This window comes from Patagioenas fasciata, chromosome 2 (assembly GCF_037038585.1).
Source record: "Patagioenas fasciata isolate bPatFas1 chromosome 2, bPatFas1.hap1, whole genome shotgun sequence".
In the NCBI taxonomy this organism is placed as follows: domain Eukaryota; kingdom Metazoa; phylum Chordata; class Aves; order Columbiformes; family Columbidae; genus Patagioenas; species Patagioenas fasciata.
The window spans coordinates 68,903,405-68,921,512 of record NC_092521.1 but is presented as its reverse complement, the minus strand read 5'-3'; the positions used below and the strand labels follow the sequence as shown (position 1 = coordinate 68,921,512).

The 18,108-nt window shown below is 39.2% G+C and overlaps 2 protein-coding genes across 5 annotated transcripts in view; one reads left to right on the top strand and one right to left on the bottom strand.

Annotated features, from left to right (window-relative positions):
- LOC136097497 (poly(rC)-binding protein 3-like) overlaps positions 1-10,818 on the top strand; it is a 518,562-nt gene extending 507,744 nt beyond the window's left edge. For 3 of the 4 annotated variants that reach the window (XM_071804382.1, XM_071804383.1, XM_071804378.1), the window contains one exon: positions 8,687-10,818. In XM_071804382.1, the coding sequence (XP_071660483.1) occupies positions 8,687-8,751 (65 nt within the window). In that variant the 3' untranslated portion in view covers positions 8,752-10,818. The other variant, XM_071804377.1, reaches the window with a different exon arrangement.
- ZNF830 (zinc finger protein 830) lies at positions 5,610-17,746 on the bottom strand. The gene is made up of 10 exons (XM_065829887.2): positions 17,587-17,746; positions 17,348-17,447; positions 15,915-16,035; positions 15,335-15,368; positions 13,727-13,941; positions 13,089-13,179; positions 12,339-12,402; positions 9,591-9,671; positions 8,184-8,260; positions 5,610-6,283 (listed from the first exon to the last, which is right to left on the bottom strand). Exons 1-10 carry the CDS (start codon positions 17,706-17,708, stop codon positions 6,100-6,102), a joined length of 1,089 nt encoding a protein of 362 aa, XP_065685959.1. The 5' UTR covers positions 17,709-17,746; the 3' UTR covers positions 5,610-6,099.
- Between the last annotated feature and the right edge of the window lie 362 nt (positions 17,747-18,108).

Genomic DNA, 18,108 nt, shown 5'->3' with positions numbered 1-18,108 from the left:
TTGGTTCCCCTCACTGCCCCCGCTGATTACTTGCGGGGCACATCACTCCTGTTTCCCATGGACTCCAGGATACAGAGAGCTTCCATGTGTCTGGGTCTTGAATCTGAGCCTGCCATTGTGATATGACCACAATGAGCTCACAGACTTGGAAACCTGCAGAAGTCAACAACTTTTTCAATACAGATGCAGCCACAGATCAACTCTTAACAGCAAAGGCTGCCGCAGAAGATCACAGAATGCCTCATTGCATCTCAGCATCCAGGAAGCCTTACCAGATGTTGGATTGGCTATTCCAACCCTTACGCTGGAAAAACTGTGAGGCTGTAGTACTAACTTCGACAAAATTCTCTATTATTATTACTTAAGATATATTTATATTCCTTAAAATGTACTTCTTACTGTTGAAAGGAGAGCTGAAGCTGCTTTCACAGCAGAGACCTCCATACTCTTCATTTCCTCAAGAGCAAAAGCTGTTTCTCTGGCCAGCCTGGCTGGTGTTTAAAAAAAAAAAAATAATATTATTGCAGTTCAACACTAAGTAGGTTAAAGACTTTACTCTTCCAGTAAAGCTGCAAGGCAAAGGACAGCAGCAGCAGCTCTGCCGTGTACAGCATCTTTCACATAAATAATTTCCCATGTGCCTGGCAGAATTGTTTAGAAAATACTGAGATTTAAACAGAGTAGTGCAGGGGCATGTTTGTCTGAGGAACAAGGAGAGGTAAAATGAAGACACATGGAAAAAGCGAGGAAAAAAAAGAAACCCTTTGAGAAGGCTTCTGCAAAAAATCCGGGCAGGAATTGTGATAAAATCTAGGTTGAGGACTCATTTTAATTATTTTTGGTTGGAAAAGATTTCTGAATGGCAAGAAAAAGTTCCTGGATAGCTTTAATATATAAAACAGGCAACAAAACACAAGTAGATATATGTGGAAGGGATGGAAAAGTAAAAAATATTATCCAAGACAGAAAACTAAATCACTTATGCTCAACGGTAGATAAGAGGAGCCAGGCATCTGGTATGAAAAGGTCACTGCCCATACAACTATGAGTTTCCAAATGAAAGACAGCACAAGTTCCACAGCTTTCACATCATCAAATTGGTGTCAGAGTTCTGGCAAAGACTTCAAACAAATTCAAGCAGCTCTGTTTCTCAAGTGTAAAAATAAAAATAAAATAGAAAGTATGAATGCTGGCTGCAATAGTCAGCCAGAAGCAAAATAAAGTTAGAGGTATTCAGCCACATAACCTAGTCCATTGCTAATATGCAGAGTTCTTTCTGTTCTCAGATGTAGCCAGCAGCATAAATCTCACTGGTGCCATGAATGCAGGCACCTGGGAAAGTGTCTCAGCATCACCAGCCTGCATGGCAAAGGGGTTTCAGTGAGGTTTCATAAACAGCCTGAAAGCACATGCTGAACCTTCCCCACCCAAACTAGGCAGAAATTGAAGGTTTTTTCATTTTTAAGTTAGGCAGCAGCCTGGAAATGAGTGCTTGTCTGGGACGGGGGAGATCCAAATCCAGTTTCTTCCACAGCCTCAATCTCAGCTGAAGGTATTTCAGCATTATTTATATACTTGGAACAGGACCTTCTCCTTCTTGGGCAAGTGCCATGATTATCAAACAAGAAGTCACATATATTCACTAATTCAATCACTTTACAGTGGCACAGTTTCTACAGGAAAAACTGGAATTGTCAGCATGCTCAACTAGATCACAGGAGCTGTATGATCAAAGGACAGCACAGAGAGGAGGGATTTGAACAGAGATCTCTTACATCCTCTGTAGCTGCTGTAACTACCAATTACACAAGGTATTAGTCACTCTGCTGCATTTTTGGAAGAAAGACCTGGTATGGATGTCTACACAAGGGAATTGCTTGCATTTCTTTTCCCAGCTAACAGGCCAGGATAGTTCTAAGTGAAGCAATGAACAGAAGATTAAAGGAAGTCAGACACTGAAAAACTGTTTCACACCAGAAAATTTCAATCATCTCTTGCCTGAGCGACAATTTCTAGGGATACAAGCACATCCTGGTATTCTTGCCACAGAAATGTGCTTACTCCTTGGGCCCAGGAAGGAATGCAGTCACATTGATTAAATCAGTGTCTGCATCAATGCATGTGTCCTGTCACTCTGCAGACTGCCATATGCCACAAGACAGTAACTGAAATGAAAGAGAAGCGTCAAATTCAGTTGATGGTACCTAACCAAAGGGATTTTCTGAAACATTATATACTTATATTATGGTTTCTAATGACAGCTATGATGATTCCTGTTGGTTCAATGTCTGATTCTCTAGTGGTGCAAGCATTCTTGATTATAAGTAAAAAAAAGTACTTTCAAGTGCTGAAAATATTTGAGTAATATGACATTCTCATAGAGGTATTTTTAGCGCAGTGTTTTTAAGATGATAAAATGCAGAGAATTTAATGACAGTGGCATGTAATAAGCTAAATTTGTCCCTCCTCAAATTTATTGGCAGGGGGCCTGACCAAGGCTAATATTCTTTTTAACCAGTATTTGTAAATCAGAAGCAAATTTTAAAATCATATGCTTTAGTGAAGGAACGACAAACAACCATGTTAGCAAATGAGAACACTGTTTCGTTTGTTGTTATTTTGGTTTAGCTGTTTATGTGCAATCACTGCCGGGCTCCTCTGTACCAAACAGAGCCTTTTTTCCACATCTACTTCCAAGTCATGGCAGCAGCATGTTAGTTCCTCCATGGTGGGAGAGAAGTCAGCACACAAACGAACACTTGTGACTGACTGCACTTGCCAGACAGCAGCTGACCACCAACAACTGGCAGCTGCAGCTGTGCTTCCCTGCTCCCTGCAGAGCTGCCACTTGGAACTCCATTTCAAGTCTCCTGGAAGTCACTTACCAGTTTCAAAATCACTGAGCTGGGAATCGTAACTATTTTTTGGCAGCATGAAAATCCACAGTTCTTAAATTTGGGCAACACTCTCCATTAGTGTATCAACAAATAAAGGTTACAAATGTTAGGTCTTCTCCCTTAATTCTGATTCTTCAGATTTCTGGAAGTCCTGGAGATCAGAGAATTAAAATATTCTTCTGAATTCCACTGTGCCAGAGGTTAAAACCTCATTTTTAATAGTGGCTATGGACAGAGCTAGTTATTAGGACTACTTTCATCTTTACTGTTTAAAAATAGAATTCAAGAAAGCTAGGGAGTCAGAAAGAAATTAAGGAAGTACGTATTTTTTAAAACAATTCTTTGCTCTTGTTAATTATCTAGCTGAATAGCTCATCCTAAGTTCATAAAATTGTTTTTGAAAACTGAGGACTTAAAATTAATTATGCCTATGTTTTTCTAAGAGACAGGAGATCATTTACCTGGCTAAATTAGCTTGACTATCCAGTAAGGCTGGGATAATTCCCTCTTTGCCCTTATAGCCATGCTACTTGCATTGCTAAAAAGCAGGGTAGTTTCTTGCCTTCTTGACACAACAGCGCATCAGTGGAAAAGTACGATACAGATAGCAAAGTCACTCCTGTCTTCTTCACAAAGCTCTCTAAAAGCTTTGTTTCAAATGCTGAAGAAACGTAGAGTTGTACATGACAAGCTGTATACAACTAGCATACAACACTATTTGTGGATCTGTGAGACTCCTCCAATATAAAAAGCACTGACTCCTGAACTTGCAACTGCCAAGAGGGACCAGTGCTGACAGACACCCCCACTGGCTTGTCCATCATCTCTGCTCTTTCAGCAGCAATTTACGCAGGAATAAGGAACAGAGTGATGACTGATCTGGTGTTTACTCCTGCCACATATTCCTAATAATTAAAACCATGGGGAGCACTGGTTTGGATTTGAATGTGCAAGCTCCTTGGCACTGTAACTGAACTCGCTGCCTTTAGCTTCTTACCTCTAGGTATCTCTGTAATGAGGAGGGTAACAGAACTAAACCAGCTGAACTGTTCTAATGCTCAGTTCCTTTCCTATTTATCTGCAGTTGAAACCATGATTTGCAGATTAATGTACAAAATGAAAGTAAAGTTACTGATACATGTACCAAATGGAAGTGTAAGTTATAAACTCGAAGATTAACTATTTTATACTGTAAAAACATGTATGCCCACGATGCTCACTGTAACCTGAGTCACATCCATTTCTCCAACATTAAGCCAAATGCAGAGAGTGATTGTAAAGTTCAGTGTTAACAAGCTCGTATGCTCTGGTGAGTGAAAAACAAAGATAAGCAGAACAATTAGAAGCTTGCCTTAGCTCCTCTCAGAATGAAACTGGGGGAGCATCTTTTGTTTTGTTTTGTTTCTAAAAAACCTGCCCAGCTTTTAATATTGGACCACCCTCTCAGCTGAAAGTCCTCTTTATAGTGATAAATTGATCTAGAGATCTTTCACTGCAGCATTATAGGTACCTTATAAATTGATATTGAAACGTTTCACACTACAGAAGGAAATTTTATCTCAGTTTTGGCCAAACTAAGATTTCTCCAACTTGCCAAAACATAATTTGTTTCAATACTCTGAGTGCTTCTCATGCTTCTGTATTAGAATGCTCTCTGTAGCTATCTCGACAACAGTACTAATTCATGTAAGACTGCAGTGTTGTGTCAAACGCTTTAGCAACAACAGCTACTTATACTTACAGTTATTAAATCAACTGAAAAACAACGGCTGTAAACCAGTGTGTGTGAGCAGGAATAAATGGATGCACCAAACTGCTAAGGACCATGGCTTGAATTTTGATAGCTTTATGAATATGAAGAGCTGAACCCAAGGATCATGGAAACCAGGAGGAGTAAAAAAGCATCTCCCGATACAGAAAGGGCTCCCACCATATAAATTCTTTCTTCCAAAATGGGCAAATCAAATACCTAGCTTTAGTTTTTCTCTTTACTGCTTAGTTAATAAACATCTTTGAGGGAAGTATCTAGAATTATCTCAAAAGAACAAAGCTTTTCTCCCTTTAAAGCTTCACTAACTTGTTTTAAAACTAGAATCTTGAGAAAAAAGGAAAATGTTAAGCTGTTTCTTCACTATTTTACTTTTTGATAAAAATTAAACCACATAATTTTCCTATGTTTTCAAAAGTCCTCAGCAAATCTGAAATGCTTTAATATTTGCGAAAGTAAAAACGATATATGCTTCATTTAAAAAAAAAAAAAAAAGGTACTTACCAACACTCAAGGTAGTTCTGCTTTCCATTGTCCGTCTTGCCAAGTTTGTTGGTTCTTGATTTTGCTTCATCTGTGTTTATCAGAACAAAAATCAGTTTTAGATGCTCTCTGTGCCTAAAATAATATCTTAGAAAATTTCCAGTATTTACAGCTAGATAAATTATTTTACCTCATCCATTTCCAGCACAGTACCCTCCTTTCTGGCATTTTTCTCCCCCTTCCATTTAGTTCTGCAAATATGGAACCATTCTGTTTTCATCTCTCTGGCTCAAGAAATGTGAGGTACGCTACGCTATGGCTGTACTAAGCAAAACAAGATACTATAAAGAAAAATACTCAGCGCTGCCTATGGGACATCACAGAGTATACACTGAGGAGAAGCTGTAGCTCAACATTTCTGAGCTTGGTCCTTACATACACAGAGAATCTGTAACAGCTCCTGAAAAAAATGTATATATTTTATTGGGAGTTGGGGCAAAGGGTGGAAGAGCACTTGTAAATCTTAAGGTAACATAAATGCATAATATTGTCCTTTCCCTAATGCCCCCAAATCTGGGAAAATTCCATACACTACCACTTTTGCAAGTCCTTTACTTCTATACACAATAACCCAGGTCTCAAAATTACCAAATATATCGAATGTTTCCAAAACCTCAGAGATTCTTCAGTTCCTTATTAATCCCACTAAAATACCTCTGGTAGGAAACCAATAGTTTTAATAGGAAAGGTGCACTCAGAAAACATTTGCAATATACAGTTTTTACAGCAAGTAATTCACCATTGTAGATCTACAAAGATCATTTTTTTAATACACTTGGCTCTTTAACATATCACGATCCTCTTTAAATAAATATTTAACAAAAGCATCTCACTTCTAACGATGGAAGTAACATCACGGAAAAAGAGAATATCAGCCTCGTTGCAGAAATGCTACAACAAAGCCCCTTTCACCCTCCAGTCTTGAGACAGCAAATCCTGCAATTCTTCTTCATCTTCGCTACCAACAGCCTCATCCTCTTTTTCTTGCGCTGCTCTTATTCTCATGGCTTCCTTCAGCTTCTCCTTCATCAGATCCTGGCGGTTACGCAAAAGCTCAACACGGCGATAACATTCACTGTTGAAAAGTAAACCACCTATTAACGCTTGTGGCCTTTCCACATCACTTGGATTTTATACAGTGCTGGATTTTGCTTCTCTAATTTTGAATTAAAATAGCTCCACAGCTTCCCATCAGTTAAAAAATAAACTTTCGATATGCAAGTGCACCTTCTCTGTGGTAATCAAGTGGAAACAGACTGGAGGAAAGGAGAGGTGTGGTCAGTTCTCTAGCAATGAGATCTAATTCAAATATTGAACAACTGCAACAACACCACAAATATTTGTTTTTAAAAAGCACAGAACCAATATCCATTTCCACACAAGAAGAGACACCATTCTTTGCTCCAATTATGGTTTTCCTGTATGGCAGAAATGTGAGATATCAACTATCAATTTTGATAACTCAGTAGTGGCATCTCTCAAAATAAAAAAGCAGCACAAGTGTTCAGACTCTTTATCTGCACTGTGTGCTACAACAGAACATTTGAAGTAAACACAATCCACAAGTTTCAGTGTTCCATTTACTTAAAAAGTTCTGTCCTTTAAGTATGTTTTACATCCATTATTCTAGCCATTTTAGCAGGGTATTTTGTTGAAAATGCCAAGTAATATCAGCCTGATTTAAATTCATCTTTGCTTCTTTCATTCCTATTTGCTAGGAAGAGTCAACAAGGAAATACTACTATCTGGCTCCTGTCTCCCCTTGCACATCTGCAATATGGTTACTTATAGGCAGTCACAGTTGAAGATTTGAAGGCTAAGGAAAACATGAATGCCACTGAATTAATTTGATTTTGGACTGAGTTCAAAATAGCCTGCATTTAAATACACTCAGAAAACAAAGCTACAAGAACAGTCTTTAAAAATCTATTTGGAACTTTCACTTGGGGGAAAAGTTGGTAACAAACTTGAAATTCTCTACAAATTTCTGAATTTGATTCTACGTACCATAGCGTCCTAAGCTGCTGGGAAAAATGAATGCTCAAAGACAGCCAGGTTTAGTTCAAGCCCTCTCCAAAATTAGATGAACATTGTTAAAAGTCATTCCTGTGCTACCAAAGCTCAGTTTGGACCCAACACTATTGTTATTATATGTTGATTATCCATAGCATGTAAATCTGTCCAGATGGTTTAAGTGCTGCTTTAATTTTTGGTGTCTTCTTTTTGTTGCAAGGTTCGTTAAAATCAGAATTCATCTTTTTCTTTTCAATCGCTACCATTGTCATAATAACTGTTAATCAATGCATTCAGCTACATAATAATGGTAAAAATCTGTTCCATTATGGTGTATTTCAGGTTACTTAGAGTTTAAACTAATGCTTATTCAACCACTACACTTAGCAGTTCAACAAAACAAAAAAAACCTCACTTAATGTAATGAAGTGCATCATTCAACAAAACCCTTAAGCAAATTTGTATTAGACACAAGGAGAGTTAGTTATAGAACCGGACATTTTCATTACAGTGAATGGATGGTCAAAATACAAATCTTGTTATCAAAATTTTAACTGCAGCACAGAGTATCAGACTTTGGTTTTAAAAAATGTTCTCATAAATTCTACACCAATCAGAATTAACAAAGAAATACAAATTTAGACATCGGAAAGGGGGAAAGCAGTCAGTTTGTTCAGAGAATTTTCCTTCTCTTGCTTTATTTTGTCTGTGCCTGCTTGCTGTACTTTCAGTGATTCTAGTGCATTCTCACTTTGCAAAGAATTACGCAACTTTGCACCAAAATTCATGTTATTAGGAATCACTTGGCAATTTGAGGGAGCCTGTCCTTCAAATATTTAGGTGATTAATGAAATGCAGTATCATAGAAGATTAAAATCAATAATGTTTTTATCACTCTAATCAAATAGTGACCCATTACTGCTGGAGAACAGAAAGTTTGAAGAAAAAATTGATCTACTTACATCTGCTCATCAATTTCTCCAATCTGACGATCTAGTCGTCCCTCCTCATCCTCTTCTGCCACTATAGCTTCTGAAACCTAAACCAGAAAAGTTCTAAGAAAATTCACCTTCATCCTGAATCCCACTGTTGCTCCTTTTTGATGTCTGTGTCCTCCCTCCCCTCTACCTCAAATCAATGTCAATCTCCTACGTGTATACTCCCACCTTCACAAAAGACTCTGGAGGCAAATACAGAAAAAAAGCCCTGATCTGGTTTAATTTGAAATGGAAATGTTTTTCATTAAAACTGAAACTAGTTTGGCTGCTTTGGGGTTAACCTTTTGAATTTTTCAATACACTACTATTTGAAACTAAGCAGAGACAAGCTACATGCATCCAAAGTCTGAGGTTGAAATAGGAGCTACATCCCAACTCTTGGGACTTCATTACACACCCTTATTGAAAGTATTGGTTAAATATTCCCACTAGATCCCGAAGTGTTTCTAACCTGTTATTTTTTTCAGCATATACTTTCTCAAATCTGAATGTCTGGGAGATGCTATGCAATCAATGGTCCACGCATAACTGAGAAGAATCCTTCTAAGCTGAAGAATTATCTGAATGGCTAAAGCTAGCAAAATGTATCCACCACTGCTTTTGGATGAACATTTGCTCTGTTTATAGTGCTGACCGCTTTAAAATGAGCAATGATACATTTGTTTGCACCATTTTTCTTAGAAGTTGACATATGAGCAATTATTTACAATTGAAATTAAACAGTAGCAAATACTCTAGAGTAAGATTGAGAATACCGGGTATCTTTAGTGACAGTTTCATATTGTACGAAAGGGCAGATAAAACCCCGTTCCAGGAAGACTTTCCATGTAATGCTGAACAGTAAAAAATGAAAGTACAGAAAAACTGTAGCCAACTTATGTCTCATACACAAAATCTTCTGTCACTTTCCCAAATTTGGGGATTCCTTTCCAGTACATTTAAATTAGCCATAAAACCCAGGTTACCTACACTTTATAGATTATCTTTTAAAGAGACAGACAAACGGGTGGTGTTTTTCAAGGTTAAAATATGAATATGTCTCATCTAAAGAAGACCCCACAATCGTGTCCTGTTCAGATACAGGACGCTGGTCTGAGGTATATACTATCTTATTTAAATACAATTTAACAAATGTAATTAGATATATATTAATGACTGGATCCTGATAAAAAGTTTTTTGACTTAATTCCCCTTAAATGGTAAATAGAAGGAAGCCTTTGCTCATTTATAAAGTGCATTTAACCACACACTGCATTGCAACAAACAGCTGACAAATGCAGATGTCGGTCATTCTGCAGAGCTGCATGAAACTGTTGTTTTCTTTATTGTGTATAGTATTTAGAATCAATAAAAATGGATTCCATTACTTACTGTGTTGACCTGTCGCATTGCCTTTTGAAATTCATCCCATTCTTTGTCCATCTGATCCTTTGGAGCATCGACTTTTCGCACCTAAGGAGCATGAAAAAAATGGATTATTAACAATTTATGTCTAGTAACTCTTTGGGGCACTGTAAAACACCTGGAGAAATAGGATGAATTACGCTGTGTTCTCAGAAAAGTCTGGTTGACATACTTCAATTTAAGTAATGAGCACAGCTGCACAATGGTTTTGGAGGAAAAATCTGACTCTACTGGATTAAAACAACATCCTTGACTGTAGCATTACAGAATAATTGACTAAGAACGGATCGTGTGGAATGGTTGGAGTAACGAAAGTGACTATATCTGTTAATTTGATGGTTTGTAATTGCACCGCATCAGGTGGCGACTTTTAAATTCTTCTGTAAGTTGCCTGTTTAATCGTATATAGTAGCTATCTCGGAAGCCAAAAGGCAGTAAATTATTTGCCTTTGGCATAACATAAAATATTAAATGATTCAGTCACTAGTTTGACTGGTGCTAGATGGTCTGACCCTATTTCAAATCTAGTCTAATTTTGTTGGCTAACAGAAGAAATAGTACAGCTACACACCAATTTTAATGACAGGCAAAGCTTCTTCTGTGGTAGATGGCATAAATTACTAAGACAAGGACTGAAAAAGTAGCAACTGTAAGAATGTGTTTCAGAACTACAATAAAGGTAATCGAAACCAGATTGTGCTTTTAATGCAAGCAAATAAACAAGATAATCTACCCGTGTAACCAAAACTTCCACAATTCAAGACTGGAAGATGTGGCATATGTTAAATAACAGATTATGCCTGGTTCTGGACTGGGTGGAAATTATATACCTAGGGGAACTAGGCAGTTTGACTAGAATAATTCATGGCACCATCTTTTTGCATTAGTTTCATTTTTCCTGTATTCATTCCTCTCTTTTGGTAACACATCAGTCATCATCACAGTAAAGACAAGAACTTGGTATGTTTTGTTCCTGAATTATTATACAAAATCCAGTAGTATGAATTAAGTTTATAGAATAAAATAGAAGCTTCCAAACAGACTACATACTGGGAAGTAATAGACATCATTTCACTCTTCTGTTCTGTGATTATTTCTATCATATGTGTATGTACTGTGTTATTATGCATTGTGGTTGTCTTTTGTAATTCGTAATTATTTGTATTTCTTACAATAAATTTAAACACTAAAGATATTTTTTTTCTTGAAATATTTATCTAATTCAGAATTTATACACTTTATAAATTCTTGATGTAAACAACCAACATTTTTTCAAGCCCACAATCTCCCTTTCAAATGCCATTAATTCTGAAAAGAACTATTTTGTGTATGAGTCCAACACAGAATCACCACAGCCATTTCAATATAAACGATGTCACACTTTCCTTCCCCTGCATATTTGCTACACTTTGAAAGGGCTGATTAAAAAGAGCACCTGCAAGCAATTCAAGGACAGCTTATTAGAACATGTACATGTTATCAGCTGATGTGATAACCAGAACAAAGATCACTAACCAGTGTCCTCACAGATAGGAGCAGATTCTCCTTTGCCTGGTAGGCATTCCCGCTTTGTATAAGCTTCTCAGCTCACGGTGAAACTAGGTATTTCATACATTTAACATTCCAATTAGTCATATGAAAAAAGTGTGGCTTTTTCAGCAACATATTTCAATATTCAAAATGTCATTTTTCAAAACTATTCACATGTGCCAACATGTGGGTGTGAGTGGTGCCAAAAGAATCTTGCCAGAGAAAATAAGAGCCATCTAAGCTTGTAATTGGGACAGTGGGACTAACCAAACATAAAGAAGCCTTATCTGGAAGATCCACAGTGTGAACAACAGGGAAATATACTCAAGAAAAACAGAAGAGACTTTGAGAAACACATTGAATGCCCACATTTGTTTTCTGAGCATCAAAAAAGCCCATAGTAGTAAAAGCCAAGAGAGCTCATGACGAAGTTCACTGTTGTTGTATGCCAGTACTGGAGATTACAATGTATACCATAATCCAGCTGTTCTCATTCTAAAAGGATGTAAGGTATCAGTCACGTAGTAACTCTTCACACTTTTCAACAGGATCACTCAAAGGGCATGAGAGAACTGGATATAGAGCATTAGGTGAAATGCTTTTCCTGGGATGACTCAAAGAAATAAAAGTAACAGGTTGATTGTCCAAATCTCAGTCCAGCATTTTAACTAACAAATAACATTTCCTTGGCTTTCTCTAAGAGCCACAAAAGAACCACAATCAAAACTACCTCCTGAGAGATGACTTAATAAACTTTTCCTGCCTGCCTCTGTCATTTTTTCATGTTTTCTAATTAGAATACAGAATTAACAGTTCAAAGCTGCACCAGAGGAAGCTTAGACTGCATAGTAGGAAGCACTTAGTTACCAAGAGGGTGGTCAAACACTGGAACAGGCTTCCTAGAGAGGTGGTTGATGGACCTCAAGCCTGTCAGTGTTTAAGAGGCATTTGGACAATGCCCTTACCAACATGCTTTAGCTTTTGGCCAGCCTTGAATTGCTCATGCCGTTGGAATTGACAATTGTTGTAGGTCCCTTCCAACCGAAATAGTCAATTGTACTGTAAACAGCTCAGTCATTTTCTTATATTCTGGTATGAATACCTGGAAAAGCATCCTTACTACTGAGAAAATCATTACAACGTGCAGACGTAAATCTAGCAGGATTAGAAGAGCAGATCACTTACTTTTGCATCCACTTCAGGATCATCAAAGAAACCTTCTGGCAAAGCTTCAGCAGTGTTTTCTTTCCTGAAATGATTGATAACTATTATCCCACATTAACATTTTACAACCTGCTTTCTTGTAGAGTTAAAAATTGTCAATAATAAAACCTATTATCTTTTATAAAAGGACCTAGAAATGGAACAAGTTTTTTTTACGCCCTGAGTTTTACCTACAACCATCAAAACTTGTTTCTTCAGTTTACTCTTATTTAACCTAGAAGGAACTGCACAGACAGGTTTAAATCTCACTGTAGAGACAAGAGCTATAGCTTAGGCTTCTTAAATTATCCTTTCCGGTGTGCTGAGCACCCAACATTTTAACAGCACAGTCTCTATTTTTGAAAGCCTAAACCACTGTATAAAAATGTGCTTGAGCTCAAAAGCGTTGGACCATTACTACAGAATAAGCAAACGGTCTTCTTCAAACAGTTAAAAGCAATGGTTGACATTAAGCTTCCCAAGTACCCTGCATTAAAATTTGCAACTAGAGAAGTTTAATAGACACTGTGCGGCATTGTTCCATCTCTTATCCTGCCCCTAGGGCGCAAAACACCTGTCTGAAATAATGCTAGAAGCTGAAATATATAAAAAATATTCAAAATACAAATTAACAGTATGACAGATTTCTTAGTGATCAGAGTCTGTATTTCCCAGAGGAGTAACATTTATTTACAATTCCCAAATCTACCAACATTTTATTTGACTGCTTACCTTTCCACTACCTTCTCTTGTATCTCTGCTTTCTGTATGGATCCTGAATGGGAAACTATAGGAGCAGCTGTAGTTTTGCTATCAAAGAAGTCTGTAAGAAAAGAAAAAAGGCTATGAACAGAAGGAACAACTGTTCAAGCTTCTTTATAAAATTTTGACTAGACAGGAATTTCAATTAACACCTTACTGAATCAAGGGAAGAACAGCCAGACATTATTTCACTAGACAGCCTCAAACAACTATAACCTATAGGTTCAGATTGGGTATTAGGAAAAATTCTCCACTGCAAGGGCTGTCAGGCATTGGAACAGGCTGCCCAGGGAAGCGGTTGAGTCACTATCCCTGGAGGTGCTTAAAAGACACAGATGTGGGATTTAGGGACATGGTTTAGAGATGGACTTGGCAGTGCTAGATAATCGGTGAACTCAACGATCTTAAGAGTCTTTTCCAACCTAAACAATTCTATGATTCTATAAAATCAATAAGCATGCTGAGAAAACTCCTCACAGTAACAAACTAGCAAAGAATCTCCTTTTTCTACTTTTAATATTACACACTCTAACCAGCTAACAGCAATAATTAGAAATCAGTTAAAACACAGCTTCTCCTTACTGAATCACTATTTCAGCCAGCATTACCTGCAGGCAGAGAATTAGGTATTACTTCTTGAGTTGGAGGTGGAATTTCAGTTTTCTGCATAACAGAAGATTTGTTTGATTGATCTTGTTCCTCCTCTTCTTCATCATCATCATCATCGTCATAATTTCCTGATAATAAACTGGGACCTGGACCCTTTGAAAGTTGTTTGTTTGCACTATTTTGCTCTGTTTCATCAAAAAAGTCTGCTGGTAGCCTAGTAAAGAACACACAACACAATTATTTCAGACTTCACAAAAATCAGTTACAGTCTAGCACCTGAAGCCTATTCAACCTGTGAGCAACACAATCTTTTAGATACCGTGCAATACCCTCACAACTGTGCAGCTACCGACGTAACCACTGCCTGAAGGTAGCACATACTCGTTGCTTTTGTTTGAAGTTCCCCAGAAACGCTCAGGTTAATTCTGAAAACACATTTCAGTTCCATTTTCGCATTTGAATATTCAGTATCAGAAACAATAAGTAAAACATAGTGCATAACAAAGTGCATTTGGATGAATGGTAGCTTAAGTAATTCTATTTCCATATTCAAAGTTATTTACATCGGTGTACCTGCTGTGAACACATTACATAAAAAAATTATAGTTCATCAGTCATACTAATATCATGTAAACCCTGATAACCTTCATGTATAACATAACTATTTATTTTGGGTACCTACTGCTACTCAGAACTGCAGCTTAGAAGAGCCACACAAGCTCAGCAATGAGAAAACCCACATTTGCTTAGAACAGCTGCAGATCTCTAAGCCAAATATCTTCCCAGGTTATATTTTAAAATAATCATATCAATCTGTTTACTAATGAGCAAACTTCTCAACTGTTAATTTTGCACACACACTCAAAATTTCTACAAGTGTCTTCTACTGTCAAGATAACGGAACATAACGCCTATGCAAGATAACAATAATAATAATTTATCCTGTGAAGAAGTGTACAAGAGACCTGCAGGCCTTGTGTGACATCTATCAACCCCACGAAGATGTCCAAATACTGTCAGAAATCTTCAGTGGCAGTAAGACGCTCAACTCAATCCTCTAAAGTCAAATACACTTCCATATTTGTGAGAGTTCAACTGCATGATATGCATTTACATGAATTTTAATTGACAAAAACATCATAATAAAGATCTGTTGATGACATTTGTTCATAGTTTTTGTGAATAAATATAATTTGCATGTACACTGAAATATACATTTAAAATTTCTCTTAATTTCAGGCTACCATCTCTTCTGTGGTACGATAGCATTAAAGATTAGAGTGCATGCCAAAATCCAATTATTTTCAATCTAGCACACTCCATAATACCACCACGTATTAATCCTTAGAAGTCTGATAGTGACAGCAAAAGAATTCCTGTTTTGTCAGAGACTCTAGAGTTAATATCATGATTCTCTCATCTGCACTGAAGAAGATGCTGCCATGTCTAGGAATATACACCCACATTAGAAAATGAGCAGAAGCAGGGATCTGCTGATTCTCTGAATCTTTACCCTTGGCTAAGAAGGAAGAGATGAAGAAGAACAAGGTGAGAATGCAGCAGTTGGTACAGCTACAAAAAACTCATACATAATAAGATCTACTTACCCAGCTGCAGATGTATGTGGCTTTTCTTCTGTACCTGTATAACAGCCAAGAGTCACTTCTTACAATCCATGCTTTTAAAAGAAATATCCCTCAAACAGACTCCTACTACAGCAGCAGGTTCACAAACGCACACTTTCATATATTTCATATATTTACATGCTTAGTAGCACTAAGGGAAAAAAGTAACTGTCTTTGCTTTAGCATGAACTTTCCTGCACGGTTTGAGGTAAACCAGCAACTTGATGCCACTGAAAAAGAATAACACCACTTTTTGGCAAGTGCTGCTACTGTTTAACTTACACTGTTTCTGGTTCTGTTTACATTGAGCCCACAGCTCCATGACCTAACACAATAACCCAGAACAAAACTAGTTACGCTGCCAAAAGCGCAGTTTTCTCCTGATGAGCAAACTCGAGAGAAAGAGCAAGACAGACTTTTTCCCTTTTCAGCAGCAACAGGCTAAAATTAACTGACAGCCTCGAGTGTTTACACTCACTGTCATGAAAACAAAACAAAATCATTCAAGATGTAAAATGGCTAGATTCTGGCAAGTGCTTGATAAGTATTTTTCTCTCCTTACCTTTTACTCTCTTTAACTCTGTATTTTCTGTGTCAACAGTTTTTCTCTTGACAGAATGAGATGATGTGCTAGCAGCTGGAGCAGTTGCAGTCTGTTTTGTGCCTTTTAATTCTGCAACTCTCTGTAAAGAAGTACAAAATCAGGAGATTTCCTAGCAGGAACTTCTGGATTGCAGCTTAAAATACAGCAATTTCAGAACAGTTTATTAAAGTGAGCTAATACCATCCTAGAACAGGATAACTGAAACAGAAATCATGGATATCGAAACTAAGCCCAGTGTCCCTGTCATCCTCTTGAATGTTGTGATATGGGAGCAGAGGAACTGAGACTTGCAAAAGGGAGGCTGTAAGAGTGAGAAAGGAAAGACTAAGATCAGTCACATTTACAGTAGTAAGACACTGAGGGAAAGAGCAGGAAGCCCAAACTCATCCTAAAGTCCTGGAATATAAAGTGTTTTCAAATTAAAACACAGCAGTGTATTAACGACTCATCACTGTGCCTTGCCACAACTGTCTACTCAGAATGCAGGTAATGGACTAAGTACCTCTCAGTTCTTTTGGCCTTCTCCTCAATACTTGTAAAACTGCATCCAAATTACAAGATCCCTGAAACTGTTTCACAAATTATTTATTTTACTGCTAGATTATTAAGAAAAAAAACCCGCATATTCTTCTTAGCCACGTGTAAACAGTCACTTGGTAACACGCAGGTAACAAAGCAATCCGAAGGAGGGTTTACAAGTCCAAGCTGGAGAAAAGTGACACTTAAAAACTGTCACTAATGTGGGAACAGCTCCATCTCAAGAGCAAACCCCTTGAAAGACACAGGACAATTCCCTGAAGTGCTGGCCTTTCAATCGGTGCATCAGTTTTAAGAAAGCAAAATAATCAGGCTTGTTTTTATGCTCACCTCTCCTGGCAGATGCTCAAGTGTTAACTATTATCTCTCTGGCAACCAACGTCAGAACCCGAGGGAATGGCAGGAAGATGTGCCAGGAGAGGTTTAGGTTGGACATGAGGAAAAGGTTCTTCCCGCAGAGGGTGGTGGAGCACTGGAACAGGCTCCCCAGGGAGGTGTCACGGCCCCAAGCCTGACAGTGTTCAATAAGAGAGTGGACAAGCCCTCAGACACATGGTGTAAACTGTGGGGTTGTCACGTGCAGGGACAGGAGTTGGACTCGATGATCCTTGTGGGTCCCTTCCAACTCGACACTGTATGATTCTATTAGCGCACGCACCCCAAAAGGCAGCAAACTCCCGCGTCCGCTAAGGCGGTGCGACCTCCCCTCGCCCCTCCCCTCCTCACGTGGTGCCCAGTTACTTCTGAACAACAACAATCGCAGCACAGCCGAGCTCACACCCGCACCCCCCCGGCCGGGCAGCCCGGACCCGCAGAGCCGCGGCCCCCCCAGCACCAGCCCGGCGGCCGCTCACCTCGCGGTGCTGCTTGCCCAGGACATGTGTCTGCCACAGCAGCTCGCTCTTCACGGGCGTGTTGCAGAGGCTGCAGCTCAGGTGGCCCAGGCTGTTGTACGTGGCGGGCACCGTTAAGGGAAGCGGAACGCTGCGGTTGGGATCCCCGCGGCTCGGACCCCCACTACCCCCTCACCCCGCCCCCACCGCGCCGGGCCAGCCCCCGAGGGGAGGTCTAGGCAGCCCACTGCCGAGGATATTTGGCGAAGGGCGACTCGATCCGCTTCTTCCCCGCGTTCTGCCGCTGTTTCTCCCGCATGAGGCGCCGCAGCTCCTCCTGCCGCACCTGCTTCCGCGCCGCGCCCAGCCCGGCCGCCGCCATCTTCTCCCGGCGAGCAGAGCGAGGCCGCGACTCCGCCCCGCGGCGTGACGCATAGTGGGCGGGGCTTAACGGCAGCCCCGCCCCCCGCACTGGGACGGGACCGAGGACACTGGGGGCGGGGCTTCGGATGAGGGCGGGTCCAGAAGGCCCAGGCCCGCCCCCAAAGGAGGGGGAGCACGAACAAAGTTCTCGCGATAAAGAAGCAGAATTAATTTTTCCGGTTTGATCAGTTTTTTCGGTAGTTAAGTTTCTGGAGCACCACGAGAAGGAGAGAGGGGCGCTAATCCAGCTGTGGGTCATGTCTCTGAAGAGATTCCCTAAAAAGTGCCCCTGAAGCCACCCAAACCAAGTAAAAAAATAATGATAAACACACCCCATACATCCAGCCCCTGCAACCCTC